General features: G+C 38.9%; 1 protein-coding gene across 2 annotated transcripts in view; it reads right to left on the bottom strand.

Moving 5' to 3' along the window:
- BMPR1A (bone morphogenetic protein receptor type 1A) overlaps nt 1-13038 on the bottom strand; it is a 138588-nt gene that overhangs the window by 17828 nt on the left and 107722 nt on the right. For both annotated transcript variants that reach the window (XM_047702091.1, XM_047702090.1), the window contains 4 exons: nt 10336-10498; nt 7389-7491; nt 3201-3297; nt 2938-3037 (listed from right to left, as the gene is read on the bottom strand). In XM_047702091.1, the coding sequence (XP_047558047.1) occupies nt 2938-3037; nt 3201-3297; nt 7389-7491; nt 10336-10498 (463 nt within the window). The remainder of the gene's footprint in view (nt 1-2937; nt 3038-3200; nt 3298-7388; nt 7492-10335; nt 10499-13038) is intronic.

The following is a 13038-nucleotide window of genomic DNA, read 5'->3' as shown; positions in this document are numbered from 1 at the left end:
AAGAATATTATCTTTGTTCTTTCCAGGGAATATACTTTCTAGCTTTCTGTTAGGGAGGTGGTGGGGAAGTGACTCTCAGAACAGGAGTCATGAATCTCAACATCTGTTGTAGTTGCCATCGAAGATGGCCCACAGCAACCCTTACTGCCCAGTAAGCATGTCCTTGTTTAGTTCCCTTCCGTAACACAGTGGGACTGACCTGTGTGACCAACAGAATGTGGCAGAAGTGATGGTGTAACTTTTTTTTTTTTTTTTAAGATTTTTAAATTTATCTGACAGAGAGAGAGACAGCGGGAGAGGGAACACAAGCAGGGGAGTGAGAGAGGGAGAAGCAGGCTTCCTGCCGAGCAGGCAGCCCGATGCAGGGCTTGATCCCAGCACCCTGGGATCATGACCTGAGTTGAAGGCAGTCACTTAACGACTGAGCCACCCAGGCGCTCCATGATGGTGTATATAGATTTGCAGTTTCCACCTTGATCTCTTGGGTCACGCTAGGAGGAAAAAGCCAGGCTTCATACTGCAAGGACACTCAAGCAGCTCTGCAGAGAGGCTCACCATCAGAGAAACTAAGGCTTCCTGCCAATTTGTGAGCCTGAGACGGGAGCTACCTTTATTTTGGAAGGTGATCGACCAGCTCCAGGCAAAGCCTCCAGGCGAGCACAACCTCTGCTGACGTCTGGCTGGACATTATGAAAGATCCTGACACCCAGACAGTCATTCCTGAGTTTCTGACCCACAGTGAGAGATAATAATTGCTGTTTTAAGCCACTGCGTTTGGAAGTGATTTCTTAATGCAGTATTGCACAACACACAGAGCATCTGACTTTCTAAAAATAGATTTTCAAGCAATCCTCTTGGTTTGACTGCTGCTCTCAACTTCACTTCCAGAGATAACCAGAACTGCCAATTCTTGAGTTTCTTGGAGAATTCTAGGATATAAACTGGTTGCTACTTTCTCAAAGTTCTAGCCTAGGAGTCTGATTTTTAAGATCTGCAAAGTCACTTACTACTCATCCAAAAGCTTCACAAGTTCCAAAGTTTTCTGCTGTTATCTCTTGTTCTCCTCATCCTAGTTGGACAAAGAAGTTCAAAACTCTTTACCGCTTGCTTTTTCTTACTGGAGGCAGCAACAGCAGGCTCAACCTGTCTCTTTAAGATTTTTGCCAGTATAACATGTGAAAAACAGTATCTCAGTATGACTTTAATTTATATTTTTCATATTCTGAGTATTCTTGAGTCATTTTTTAAAAAAGATTTTATTTATTTATTTGACAGACAGAGATCACAAGAAGGCAGAGAGGCAGGCAGAGAGTGGGGGAAGCAGGCTCCCTGCTGAGCAGAGAGCCCGATGCGGGGCTCGATCCCAGGAACCTGGGATCATGACCTGAGCTGAAGGCGGAGGCTTAACCCACTGAGCCACCCAGGCGCTCCTTGCGTCATCTTTTTATTTTGCTTTTAAAGAGCTATAAGTATTTCCTTTTAGGTAAATAGTTCATTTTCCCACTGAGCTGCTAAGGTTTTTTTCTTTTTGATTTATAAAAGCTCTCCATGTTTGAGAAATCAGCTCTCTGTAATATGAAATGCCAATATTTTTCACTGTATTCTGTTTATGGTGGTTTCTGCCACATAGTAAAGTTTTATTTTTATGTAGTTGACACAATTTTTTTTTTAACTTTAAGGTTTTGTTTTCTGTGGGTGTGGGTTTTTTTTGCTTTTCAGTCTTGTGTCAGACTCAGAAAGGGCTTCCACATTCTGAGATCATTTTTTAAAAATTCTTCCATGGTTTGTTCCAGTGCTTTAATCACTTCATTTTACATATATCTAGCTCTAATCTGGGTAAAATTTATTCCAATGTAGGTAACTGATTAAACTGCATCTTAAACTTCATCTTTTTTTTTTTTAAAGATTTTTAAGATTTTAAGATTTTATTTATTTGACAGAGTAAACACAAAGTAGACAGAGAGACAGGCAGAGAGAGAGGAAGGGAAGCAAGCTCCCTGCCGAGCAGAGAGCCCGATGTGGGGCTCGATTCCAGGACCCTGGGATTATGAACCGAGCCGAAGGCAGTGGCTTAACCCACTGAGCCACCCAGGCGCCCCTTAAACTTCATCTTTAAAAAAAAAATCTTTATCTTCTTCCATGTGGCTACCTACTTCAAATCCATGTATAGAATTATCCAACTTTTCCCCAGTGATCTGAAATGTTCCCTTTACCATATACTAAATTTCTTTATATTCTTGGGTCTGTTTATGGGTCTAATAACCTGTTCTACTGATCTCTCGGTCTATCCATATGCCAGTAAGATAATGCTTTATTACTGAAGTTTATCCCCTCCTATTATTACTTTTCTCTTTCGGGAAATCATGACTAAACACAAACAATTCTGAAGGCACAAATAACTTAAGAATGATAATGTAGTTGGCTTTTTGGGACAGATTTTCAACATTCAGTAGTCTAAAAATAAGAGAAATCATAAGAACTCATGAATGAAGCAAGAAGTAGAGTTGGGTTCAACTAACTGATTAGTAGTAAGCTCCTCTTTTCCCTTAAGAAAATTATATTCTAGTTAGGAGCTTATAACCTAAAGGAGATAGAAGCAGAGAATATAAGCTAATGGCATCTGAATTGTATTCAACGGTCAGTAATTTCTTTGCACTGGCTTTTATTTTTATTTTTTTAATATTTTATTTATTTATTTGACAAACAGAGATCACAAGCAGGCAGAGAAGTAGGCAGAGAGAGAGGAGGAAGCAGGCTCCCCGCCAAGCAGAGAGCCCGATGCAGGGCTTGATCCCAGGACCCTGAGATCATGACCTGAGCCGAAGGCAGAGGCTTTAACCCACTGAGCCACCCAGGTGCTCCTGCACTGGCTTTTAATGAATAATTGTTCATATCTAATATTCAACAAAATATTTCATATCAAAATAATTATCTTACTTGTAACAAAAGCAGCTGGAGAAGATGATCATCGCAATTATGCAGACAGCCATAGAAATGAGCACAACCAGCCACCGAATGCTGCCATCAAAAAATGGACCTGACAAGGGAAAGAAATAATGAAATACACATATTATCTTTCTATCACATATTAAAGGGGAAAAATAATTTGTAGTGTTAAATTCTAGAAAGCTTGCTTATTGTAAAAACCAGAGAAAATATTTTATTGAAAATCATGATCACACCCTTTTCAGCTAACCTACCTATGACAACAGGGGGCAGTGTAGGTTGTAAATACTGGTTACATAAATTGGTCCGACAACATTCTATCGTCCGGCGTAGCTGGGCTTTTGGTGAATCCTAGAGGAAGAGTAATAATAGAATTAAAAATGGCTTGATATTTTAAGGTTGATAATGAGGATTTTTTAAAATATTCATAAGTATAATTTCTAATTCAGCTGAAAGAATAGGACCTCCAAATTTTTTGTGTAAAAAAAAGATTACTGAAAACTTAGAATCTGTGCTGAAATAGTGAAGATTGTGAAACTATTTTTCCTAAAGAGAACGTATGTATGTGGATGGTGTGTTGGAACAATGAATTATAAATTACAAGCAAAAGTTCATTAAGTATTTTTCACTAAAACTTTGGCTTATCTTAATATATTCCTTTTCATTTGTTTTCAGTAAAAATGTATCTTTTCCTTAAAAAACATGGATAAGACGTTTTATCATAATGATGAACTAGTAGGGTACACAGGATCTCAGAACAGTACCAAAACTACTTAGGTGGAGGGTGTCCCAGTCTAAAGAAAGGAGACATCAGGAAGAGTGGTTGAGTCAGTAGAAGATACTGCACAGTCTGCTTACAACAACTACACTGAGACTAATGAACCCCACGTAGAAGCAAGTTGAAGCAGATGCAGTGAGGACAAAGGCAAAATAGAGAAGCCATTTTTCTGAGTTTCTTAGAGTCTACCAACCAGATATGAGATGTGTCCCTAATAGGTCAATAAATGAGCACAGGAAAAACACCGTAGTCATGAGAACAGACACCTTCAATTATGTGTGAAGTTTGACTTGACTGGTACAGTACTTGACAAGTTATTAACTCAAATGCTGACATTTCAGCACTGCCTGGGAAAACTGCCATTCTGGACCAAAATAGTAACAGAAAGGAATTACTTGTCATTATACAAGTAGCAACAATATAAGCAGAAATTGACCATACTATTTTTAAGTATCAGATGGCCAGAAAGAAAGACTTCAGGAGTCTATGACTTGAGATTCTATCAGGGAAAGTGGGTCAAGAGTATTTGGAACCTTTCAAAAGCTCAAGTTTTATACTTTAACTGAATTTTTAACATTAAAACAATTTTTACTTGTAAATGATCATAAAAAGAGAAGAGAGAGACAATTCAGGAGTTATGCAGGTGACTCTGAAATAATCCCATTCCGAGGACACTTACATGAAGGATGGAATGAAGAGTATTTAACTGAAGATGAGTACAAGGGCTGTGAAGCTCTAAGAACAGCTGCAGGAAGGCTAACGACCAAAATGATCTGAGCCTTGCAGAAGAGAAAACGTCAAGAAAAACCAAGAAAGAGTTTCTGTGGCACTGCTAGAGGACAGACACCAAGCAATGAATGTGCTGCTGACGAGACAGCAGGAGAGGGGCACAGATCAGCACTGTACGTGGAAGCTGCTCTCCCGGACACAGCAACAGGTCCTCCAGGGCGTCTGCGCTCTGCAGGAGTGCCTGCTCTTGAAGCCGAAGCCAGGTGAGCACACCCAGCAAAGGAAGAGAGAGGCCTGGAAGGCCAGTGCGATGGTAAGATTTTAGCAAGAACGAGTACTGGGCACTGAAGAGCTAAATGTTATACTCCTTCTTTTTTTAAAAGAAAAAGAAAGCACACTTGGCCAACTAGAGTTTGGAGGCTGCATGGTATTATGGAAAAAGCAAGGGCTCTGGAACCAAAAAGCTTATTAAATCCTAGCTCTGCCACTTACTAACTTTGTGAACGATGAACTTCTCTCTGGGCTTCTGTTTCCTCTGTTGTAAAATGGAGGACAAAAATACCTGCCTTGTGGGGTAACTGTGAGGAAATGAGGTAGCTTACACCAAGTACCTGGCACATTAAAAGCAAACCGTAAATATTTGTTAATTCTTTCTGCTCTAGTGAGTGTGACATGATCCTAGTGGGGATTCTAGAACAAGCCAAAAATGCTTATAAACTCCTAGAAAAGTCGATGTGGCTTGACCAAGAACAGAAAGAGCAGCCTCAGGTCCCACCTTTCTTCGATAGTTAACCGTATGTCTGAGTGGGCAAAGAGCAGATGATCAAGGTGGACCATTTCTGCACTACTCCTGCACTCCTCCGCTCCCATCCTCCATCCATGTCCAATTCTGTGATCTGACCAGAGTCATGTGAGCTTAGATACTTAGATGTGAATTACAACACTGTCTGGAAATGAGGTTTGTGGTCCCAGGCCTTTGATCTGTAAATCAGGAGATGGGCGATTGTGCAAAGGGAGAAAGGAACAGAAACTGCCTGGGGAACCCTGTTCTCAGGCAGCCCAAGAGTACAATATAGGACTAGGCGTGGGAAAGCAATTCCCCTAAATTATCCACGCATGTATGTGATCCTTGTGTAATAGTCCATGTGTGCTTAGGGACGCACATAACCAGCTTAACAACTGCTCAGTTATATCATCAATATTGTAAAAGCTAACATTTATTAAGCCCTCTGTGCTAAACTCTTTACACATAGGTTATCTCATTTGATCCTTACAACTCCCTTAGAAGTAAGAAAACAACTTGAAAAAAGAAAAGCTTCTTGCCCCCAAATTCTGCAGCTAGCAGGAAGCAGCACATGGATCTGAATACAGACTGTGAAGTTGAACAACTAACTTCTATTAGTGAGTTCAATTTATGATACACCTAGTTTAGGGGGCTTGCCGGATACTGGTTATTACTGTGAGCTCCGTGCTCTAACCACAGTTCTTTCTTCCGTATGTTCAGTGATTAAAAAAGGTACAGAGTTCAGGGTTGATAAAACATGCAAACGGCATAAAACTGGAAGAAATAATCAAATTAGCACCCCCCCCCCAAATCCTTATGAATTACAGCAAAGGACTAAATCTAACATGATAAAATGTAACATAGACAAGTATGTAACAACTGTTTAACAAAACTCATTCCATTCCCATCCTCCTATTTGTGTCAAGAAACCAAAAGAACCAACAAAGAATGGAAGAGATGTGGTTCAGCAGTAGCGTGAGTGAAAGATGGGGATTTCAGTTGATGGGAAGCTCCACAGGTTACAAGAGTGTGGTATGACAATCTGACATCTAACATGAGATTTGGCTGTATTTAGAAAAAGAGAAAGGAGCTATTATCTCCCTCCCCCACACCCCGGGTCAAACCACACTTGATTCTGCATACAACCCTGAAAAACCAGAGTCACTAAAGCTGATCACACACGGAGCAGGTGAGGTGACCAGGATCTCACATTTTCACCAGGCAAAGATGAGAGGGTATGGGGAGGGACACAGAACCACACAGAAAACTTACTTCACACAGTAAAGGGCTGTCTTATTATTAAAGAGGCTTTAGATTTGTCCTCTGTGGTCCAAAGGGGTAGGAAGAGATTTATAGTCATTAGAAGGAAGAGCTTTCTAAAGATCAGGTCAGGTTGTTCATACAGACGAAATAGGTGGTCTTGGGAGGCGAGGACCCATTACTAGAGGTGTTGCACTAGAAAACAGACGGGATGCAATACGTGTGTGTGTGGGGGGGGGATCCCGAACTTTAGCAGAGGTTGGACCATATAACCTTTAAAGTTTCTATCAATCCTGAGAATTTCTTAATGATGGAAATAACTTCCTAAAATAGTCAAACCTTAAATTTGTCACAAACGGTTCCATCTGAAACTGTTTTTCAGAAACACTGGAAGGACTGCTGGGGTAAAATTACTGTACAGGATTTTGAAGAGATTAGATTTATACCCGACAGCCATCAGGATTTTCATAAACTCTTTCTTACCAGCCCTCTAATGCCTTTGCTGCTGCTGTTAAAATAACTCCACTGAGATTTCCTTACAAGAGCTTGTCTCAGTGATACAAAGGTTACTGCCCATTACCCTAAAGTCTTTCCAGTTAGTTTTATAATCCATGGGTGATACTGTGACAATATTTTTTGCAGTCATGACAATCTGCAAACAGGATGATTCAAACCTTTTTTTTAAAAAGTAAAATAATCTGAAAAAAAAAATCTGGAACTTCAATTAACACAATCTTACTATTTGAAGCAAGAGCTAAGCTTCCTCCAATATATTTGATTTACAAGAAGATACAGTGATGAACAGATCAGGCACACTCCTCCTGGAGAGATGAATACTTTTCATGTGGTCCCTCCCTTCTTTATTTCAGAGGCCCCAATGGAGATCCTTACCTTGCACTGAAAGTCAGATCCTTCATATTTCATACACCCTGAAGCTAATGTGGTTTCTCCCTGGTCATCTTCTTCTATGATGGCAAAGCAATGCCCATTAGTTCTAAAAGAAAAGACACCACAAAAAAAAAAAAAAAAAAAAAAAAAAAAAAAAAAAAAAACGTTACATCAGAAAGTACCAATTAAATCTCAATTTGAATGTGACTGGATACTGATGGCCTGTAGTTCCTGTTTTTTGAACTAGAACTATATTCATGTTATTTATTGGCAAAACTCTATGGGTTTTCAGGCAAATGAAAGAGGTCACGTCTGAACTAAAACCTAATGGTCCAAGGGGAAAAAGATTTCTTTTAAAATGAGTCCTCTAAATATGACTATGTAACTTCTCTTTGCTAATCAGAGTTACATGATCACAGAAAGCGGATTTATAAAATTTTACAAAGTAAAGAATCTTAATGTTTTAAAAATATGTGTAAAAATGGCCGCCTCTTTAGGGCACCTAGGTGGCTCAATCGACTGAGTATCTGACTCCTGGTTTCTGCTCAGGCTCAGGTCAAGATCTCAGGGTTGTGGGATCAAGCCCTGTGAGCAAGACACCATGTTCAGTGGGGACTCTGTTTGAGATTTACTTGCTCTCCCCCCCTCCCCCGTTTTGCCCCTCTCCCAACTCGTACACGCTTGCTTTCTTGCTTTCAAATAAATAAATCTTTTTAAAAAATGACTTCCTCTTGGGGTGCCTGGGTGGCTCAGTGGGTTAAAGCCTCTGCCTTTGGCTAGGGTCGTGGTCTCAGGGTCGTGGGATTGAGCCCCACATCGGGCTTTCTGCTCGGCAGGGAGCCTGCTTCCTCCTCTCTCTCTGCCTGCCTCTCTGACTACTTGTGATCTCGATCAAATAAATAAATAAAAATCTTTAAAAAAAAAAAAAGACTTCCTCTTTTTATCCACAGAATTTTCAGTATTCACATACAATAGACAATAAATAAAAACAACTTTTCTATGAAACACAAAACCAGACTAAAAGACAAAGAAAAACACATTTGGGAATAACAGACTGACTAAGATCGTGAGAGGTGTGTTTTACCGAATGTGATAAGAAAAAAGGGATAACTTCTGAAGAGCATCAAGAAATGTACATATATATGTACTTAATGAAATGTTATCATTTTAGTATTAGTATGTTGGAGTTTATCACTAATATATTCATTTAGACCTTAATGGGTAGGAAGACACTTGTGAAAGTTTTTTTTGTGTGTGGGTCGCCTGGGTGGCTCAGTCAGTTGTGTCTGACTCTTGGATTTTGGCCTAGGTCATGGTCTCAGGATTGTGGGACTGAGACCCATATCAGGCTCTGTGCTCAGCTAGGAGTCTGCTTTAGATTTTCTCTCTCTCTCTCTCACAAATAAATCAATAAATAAAATCTTTTTTTTTTTTTAAGAATTTATTTATTTATGTGACAGAGAGAGCACAAGCAGGCAGAGAGGCAGGCAGAGAGAGAGGAGGAAGCACGCTCCCTGCTGAGCAGAGAGCCCGATGTGGGGCTCGATCCCAGGACTCTGAGATCATGACCTGAGCTGAAGGCAGCGGCTTAACCCACAGAGCCACCCAGGCGCCCCAATAAATAAAATCTTAAAAAAAAAGTTTTTGGGTGTTCTTACTTAGTCACATCAGTAAGTATATTATCTCTACTTAAAAGACTCTTGCAGAATTATTACCTTTTTATAGGGAAAAATGCTAAGTATGGGGTAAAAGTCTGTTAAAATTAATGATTCAGTTCTATTCTGGATTACTAAACCACTAACAGCACACACATATCAGGCACATACTACAGACAAGAACTTTGGCAAGAAATTACTTGGTGCCACAGTGGGGAACACACCCCTGTGACAGATCATCCAAGCTGTCACAATAAATTCAACCACCACCAGAGGACAAAACAACAAATCTAAGACATGGTGAGCTATTCATATAATTTCAGTATTTTACATGTATACTTTTTTGCTTTACGTCTGGTGACACTCAAAGAGTATCCAATCATTAGGAAAGCACAAGGTCGGATGTTATTACCTTCATAAAAGGGACACAATTAATTAATTGATGAGTGTGTCATTCAGGGAATTTTTTTGGCTAATAAGTCAATTCTTTGATGTCCCCAAACAATATGGAATAGAATTACATGATCATTTACAAATGTGTTGCAAAGTGAACATAAAATTAAGTAGGAAAATTAAAACTGTCATATAAATCAGGCTTGGATTGGGAGCTCACTTCTAAGAAAGTAACATAAAATTAATTAAATATCACAATATCAACCCCTATCTTTCGGTAAAATATTTCAGCCAATTCAGAATTATAAGATTGGGGTGAATTGCTTTTTTGGTAATCTCTAAATTTTCTACAATAAGTATCAATAAACTTTGTGATAAAAAGATTATTAAATAAACTCAAAATGTTAGATGAATACCAAATTCCTTTTATCTCCTTTAAAAGGGATATTACAATGTTACTGTAAGAAAAGAACCATCAGGGGCGCCTGGGTGGCTCAGTGGGTTAAGCCGCTGCCTTCGGCTCAGGTCATGATCTCAGGGTCCTGGGATCGAGCCCCGCATCGGGCTCTCTGCTCAGCAGGGAGCCTGCTTCCTCCTCTCTCTCTGCCTGACTCTCTGCCTGCTTGTGATCTCTGTCTGTCAAATAAATAAATAAATAAAATATTTTTTAAAATAAATAAATTAATTAATTAATTTTAAAAAAAAGAAAAGAAAAGAACCATCAATCATGTAGTAGTACTAAATGTTCCCATATGCAGAACAAGAAGCTTTTTGGCTCTTTGGAAAGATACCACATAAAATTAAGGGGGAAAAAAAAATTAAACAATGTGAACAATTCCTAAAATAGCACCAAATGCACTCCTATTCTCATAACTTCAAGAAGGGCTGCATAAAATACTTACATGCAAGTGTTATTAATAGCATCATCTGGGCAGTGTCCTGAGCAATAGCACTTTAAAAAAGGCAAGGTATCCTCTGGTGCTAAGGTTACTCCATTTTCTGATTTTTTCTGGTCAGAGTCCGATTTCATCCCAGTCCCATGGAGCATACTGTCTAGATTCTGCCCTGTATTCAAATATGAAATTTGTGAATAAACCATTTCTGAAAAGCTAATTCTTTCATTTCAATTTCCAATGAGAAGTTTCTAGGTTTTCTTATTATAGTATGGCAGCTACTGTGTTTAATCAAAAATACATTTCATTCATACATTTAAAATTTGTTAATAACCTATTGTGCACAGAAAAACCATCCCAGGTTTTGTGAGACATACAGAGAGGATTGTGTCACAAATTTTGCACAGTGGAAGACAAACAATGTGGCAAAGGTAGAATATTGTCATGACTTGTAAGAAAGGTGCAAAATGGGAAGCAATTTCAGGAAGTCTGAGATTGTTTCCAATCATTAAAAAAAAATACATGAATTATGGTTCTTAAACTCCTTGGCTCAAGACGTGGGACTAGCTAAAAACAAAACAAAACAAGTCCTTTATTTGTGCCTCTAGGTGGAAGTGGAGTTACTAAGCATTTCGTTTTGGACTTTACTTGCTTAAGTAAGGGAATTGTGAGAGCAAGGAGACTAATCGTATTATCTGGTGCCTTTTATCTCAAGGTCATTGGTTCAAATCCAGCCTATGCTGCCAGAAACTGAAGGTTACTGTAGGGCAGTAGTTAGCTTATGAAAATAGAACTGTGTTCTTGCATTAGAGTCAAGTAGACTCAAATGACAGATACTGTCATATTTGGTACTGAATCTTCCAGGCTGAAAGCAGAACAGAACTAAAATGTTTCAGTAATTCCTCCTTCCCTCTGAATCAACTGAAATTGGCTAGCCTATTCCTGTAGGGCTGACCTCCAAAATGTAGAGCCAAACAGGTATAAAATACTAAGAGAATTGTGTATAAACAACACTTCATTATAAAAGTTAGATAAGTGGCTCAAGCATAATGTGGACTTGACTTTAAATTTAGCCGTACGGGCAAAATGAACTACTGAAAATAAAAAGTAACACACAAACACATACTCATAACAGGAAAAGAATGTCCTGCTATTTTTTTTTTTTTTTAGTGACTCCATGCTTTGAATTTTAATAATCTTCATTTAACCCTTTAAATTGATAAAAAGCTTAAAGACCTCATTTACTTTAGGAACATCAACTGTAAAAAGTAACAAAAAGGCATGGTGGGCAAGAACAGAAGAAATCTAGTAGGCTAAAAATGAGGAGACCTGTACTGTGGTCTACTATGGTCCTATGATGGTCTCACCACAGTTTAGCTGGCTGGATAATCATGGACCAGCCATGTCACTTCTCCAGACCTCATTTACTTAGTAAGACCACAGAACTAGAGGCCATCTGAATTCTCCTCACCAGCTTTAAAATCCACTACGATAACAGAAGGAAGCATAATCTAAGCATGGAGAACAAATGGTAAATAATATACTACACGCAATTAATTTTCAAAAATCTAGTGAAACACAGAAAAAGTGGTATAGTGTGGTAGAAATGACATGGAAGTAACAGTGTGAAAGTAAGGGTTCAAATCCCAAATATATCTTAGGTGTTATTCTCCGAAGCTTTTCTATCTCTAAAATATGGTGATAATAATTCCTGCTCAATTCAACTCAAGGTTATATATAGACATGAATGTATAATAAAGGGCTTAATTACATATAAAAAAGGGTATAAATGAAGAAATTACTTAATAACAAAGAGCACACTAAAAGATCACCACTGCCTAGAATATTCAGAGTTACAGCATAGTTAACACACATAATTTCCCAAAACACTATCTGAATTTAGGAAATTAAAAACCCTAATTATAATAATTTGCACCTGGGGTTTATATTACCTCAAATATTTATTTAACAAAATACTGATTAGAGGCCAGCTATGTGCAAGCAAGTTACTGAATGCTGGAAACTGATCTGGTCCTTGAGAAACAGGGAAGGGCAATAAGACATAAACACATACACTGTGAAAAGTGATATAATACAAAGGTAAACAAAGGAAGGCGCCTGGAACACAAACTCGGCCTAGGTGTCAAAAGCAATGAAAACTAAGCTGTATCTTAAAGTTGTAAGATATCCCTAAATAGAGGCACGGATGCAGAGAAAAATAAAGCAACAGCCTCTCTGCACTAACTCCCTAGGTGACAGCACCCATCCCAAGGTTTAAACAAATCTCTTTGTTGATGGTTCCTAGATTTACCTCTCCAGCCTTAAACTGCTGAAGTAATCTCAAAATTAACTTTGTCCAAAATGGAACTCAATGACGTATCTCTCTTCAAACCCATCTCCCAAGTCTTTTGGCCCAACCTCCAAAATAGATCTCAAGTTTTTCCAGTTTTTTCCAACTTCACTGCTATTACCTGGGCCCATCATGCCGTGCCACTTCTGATAGGAATCTCCATGCTGACCTCCCAACTTCTGTTCTTGAGCCCTCCCATCCATTTCTCACACAGGAGCCAGAGTTACCTTATAAACATAAATCTGATCCTGTCATGCCCCCTGCTTAAAACCAATTAATGACTCTATATGCACTCAGAATAAACTCCAACCTTCTTTACCACACCCACCGCCAGCAGAATTTGGACCCTGTGTACCTCTCCA

This window comes from Lutra lutra, chromosome 14 (genome assembly GCF_902655055.1).
Source record: "Lutra lutra chromosome 14, mLutLut1.2, whole genome shotgun sequence".
Classification (NCBI taxonomy): Eukaryota; Metazoa; Chordata; class Mammalia; order Carnivora; family Mustelidae; genus Lutra; species Lutra lutra.
Note: the sequence above shows the minus strand (reverse complement) of the source record. Positions and strands in the feature narration are given on the sequence as shown.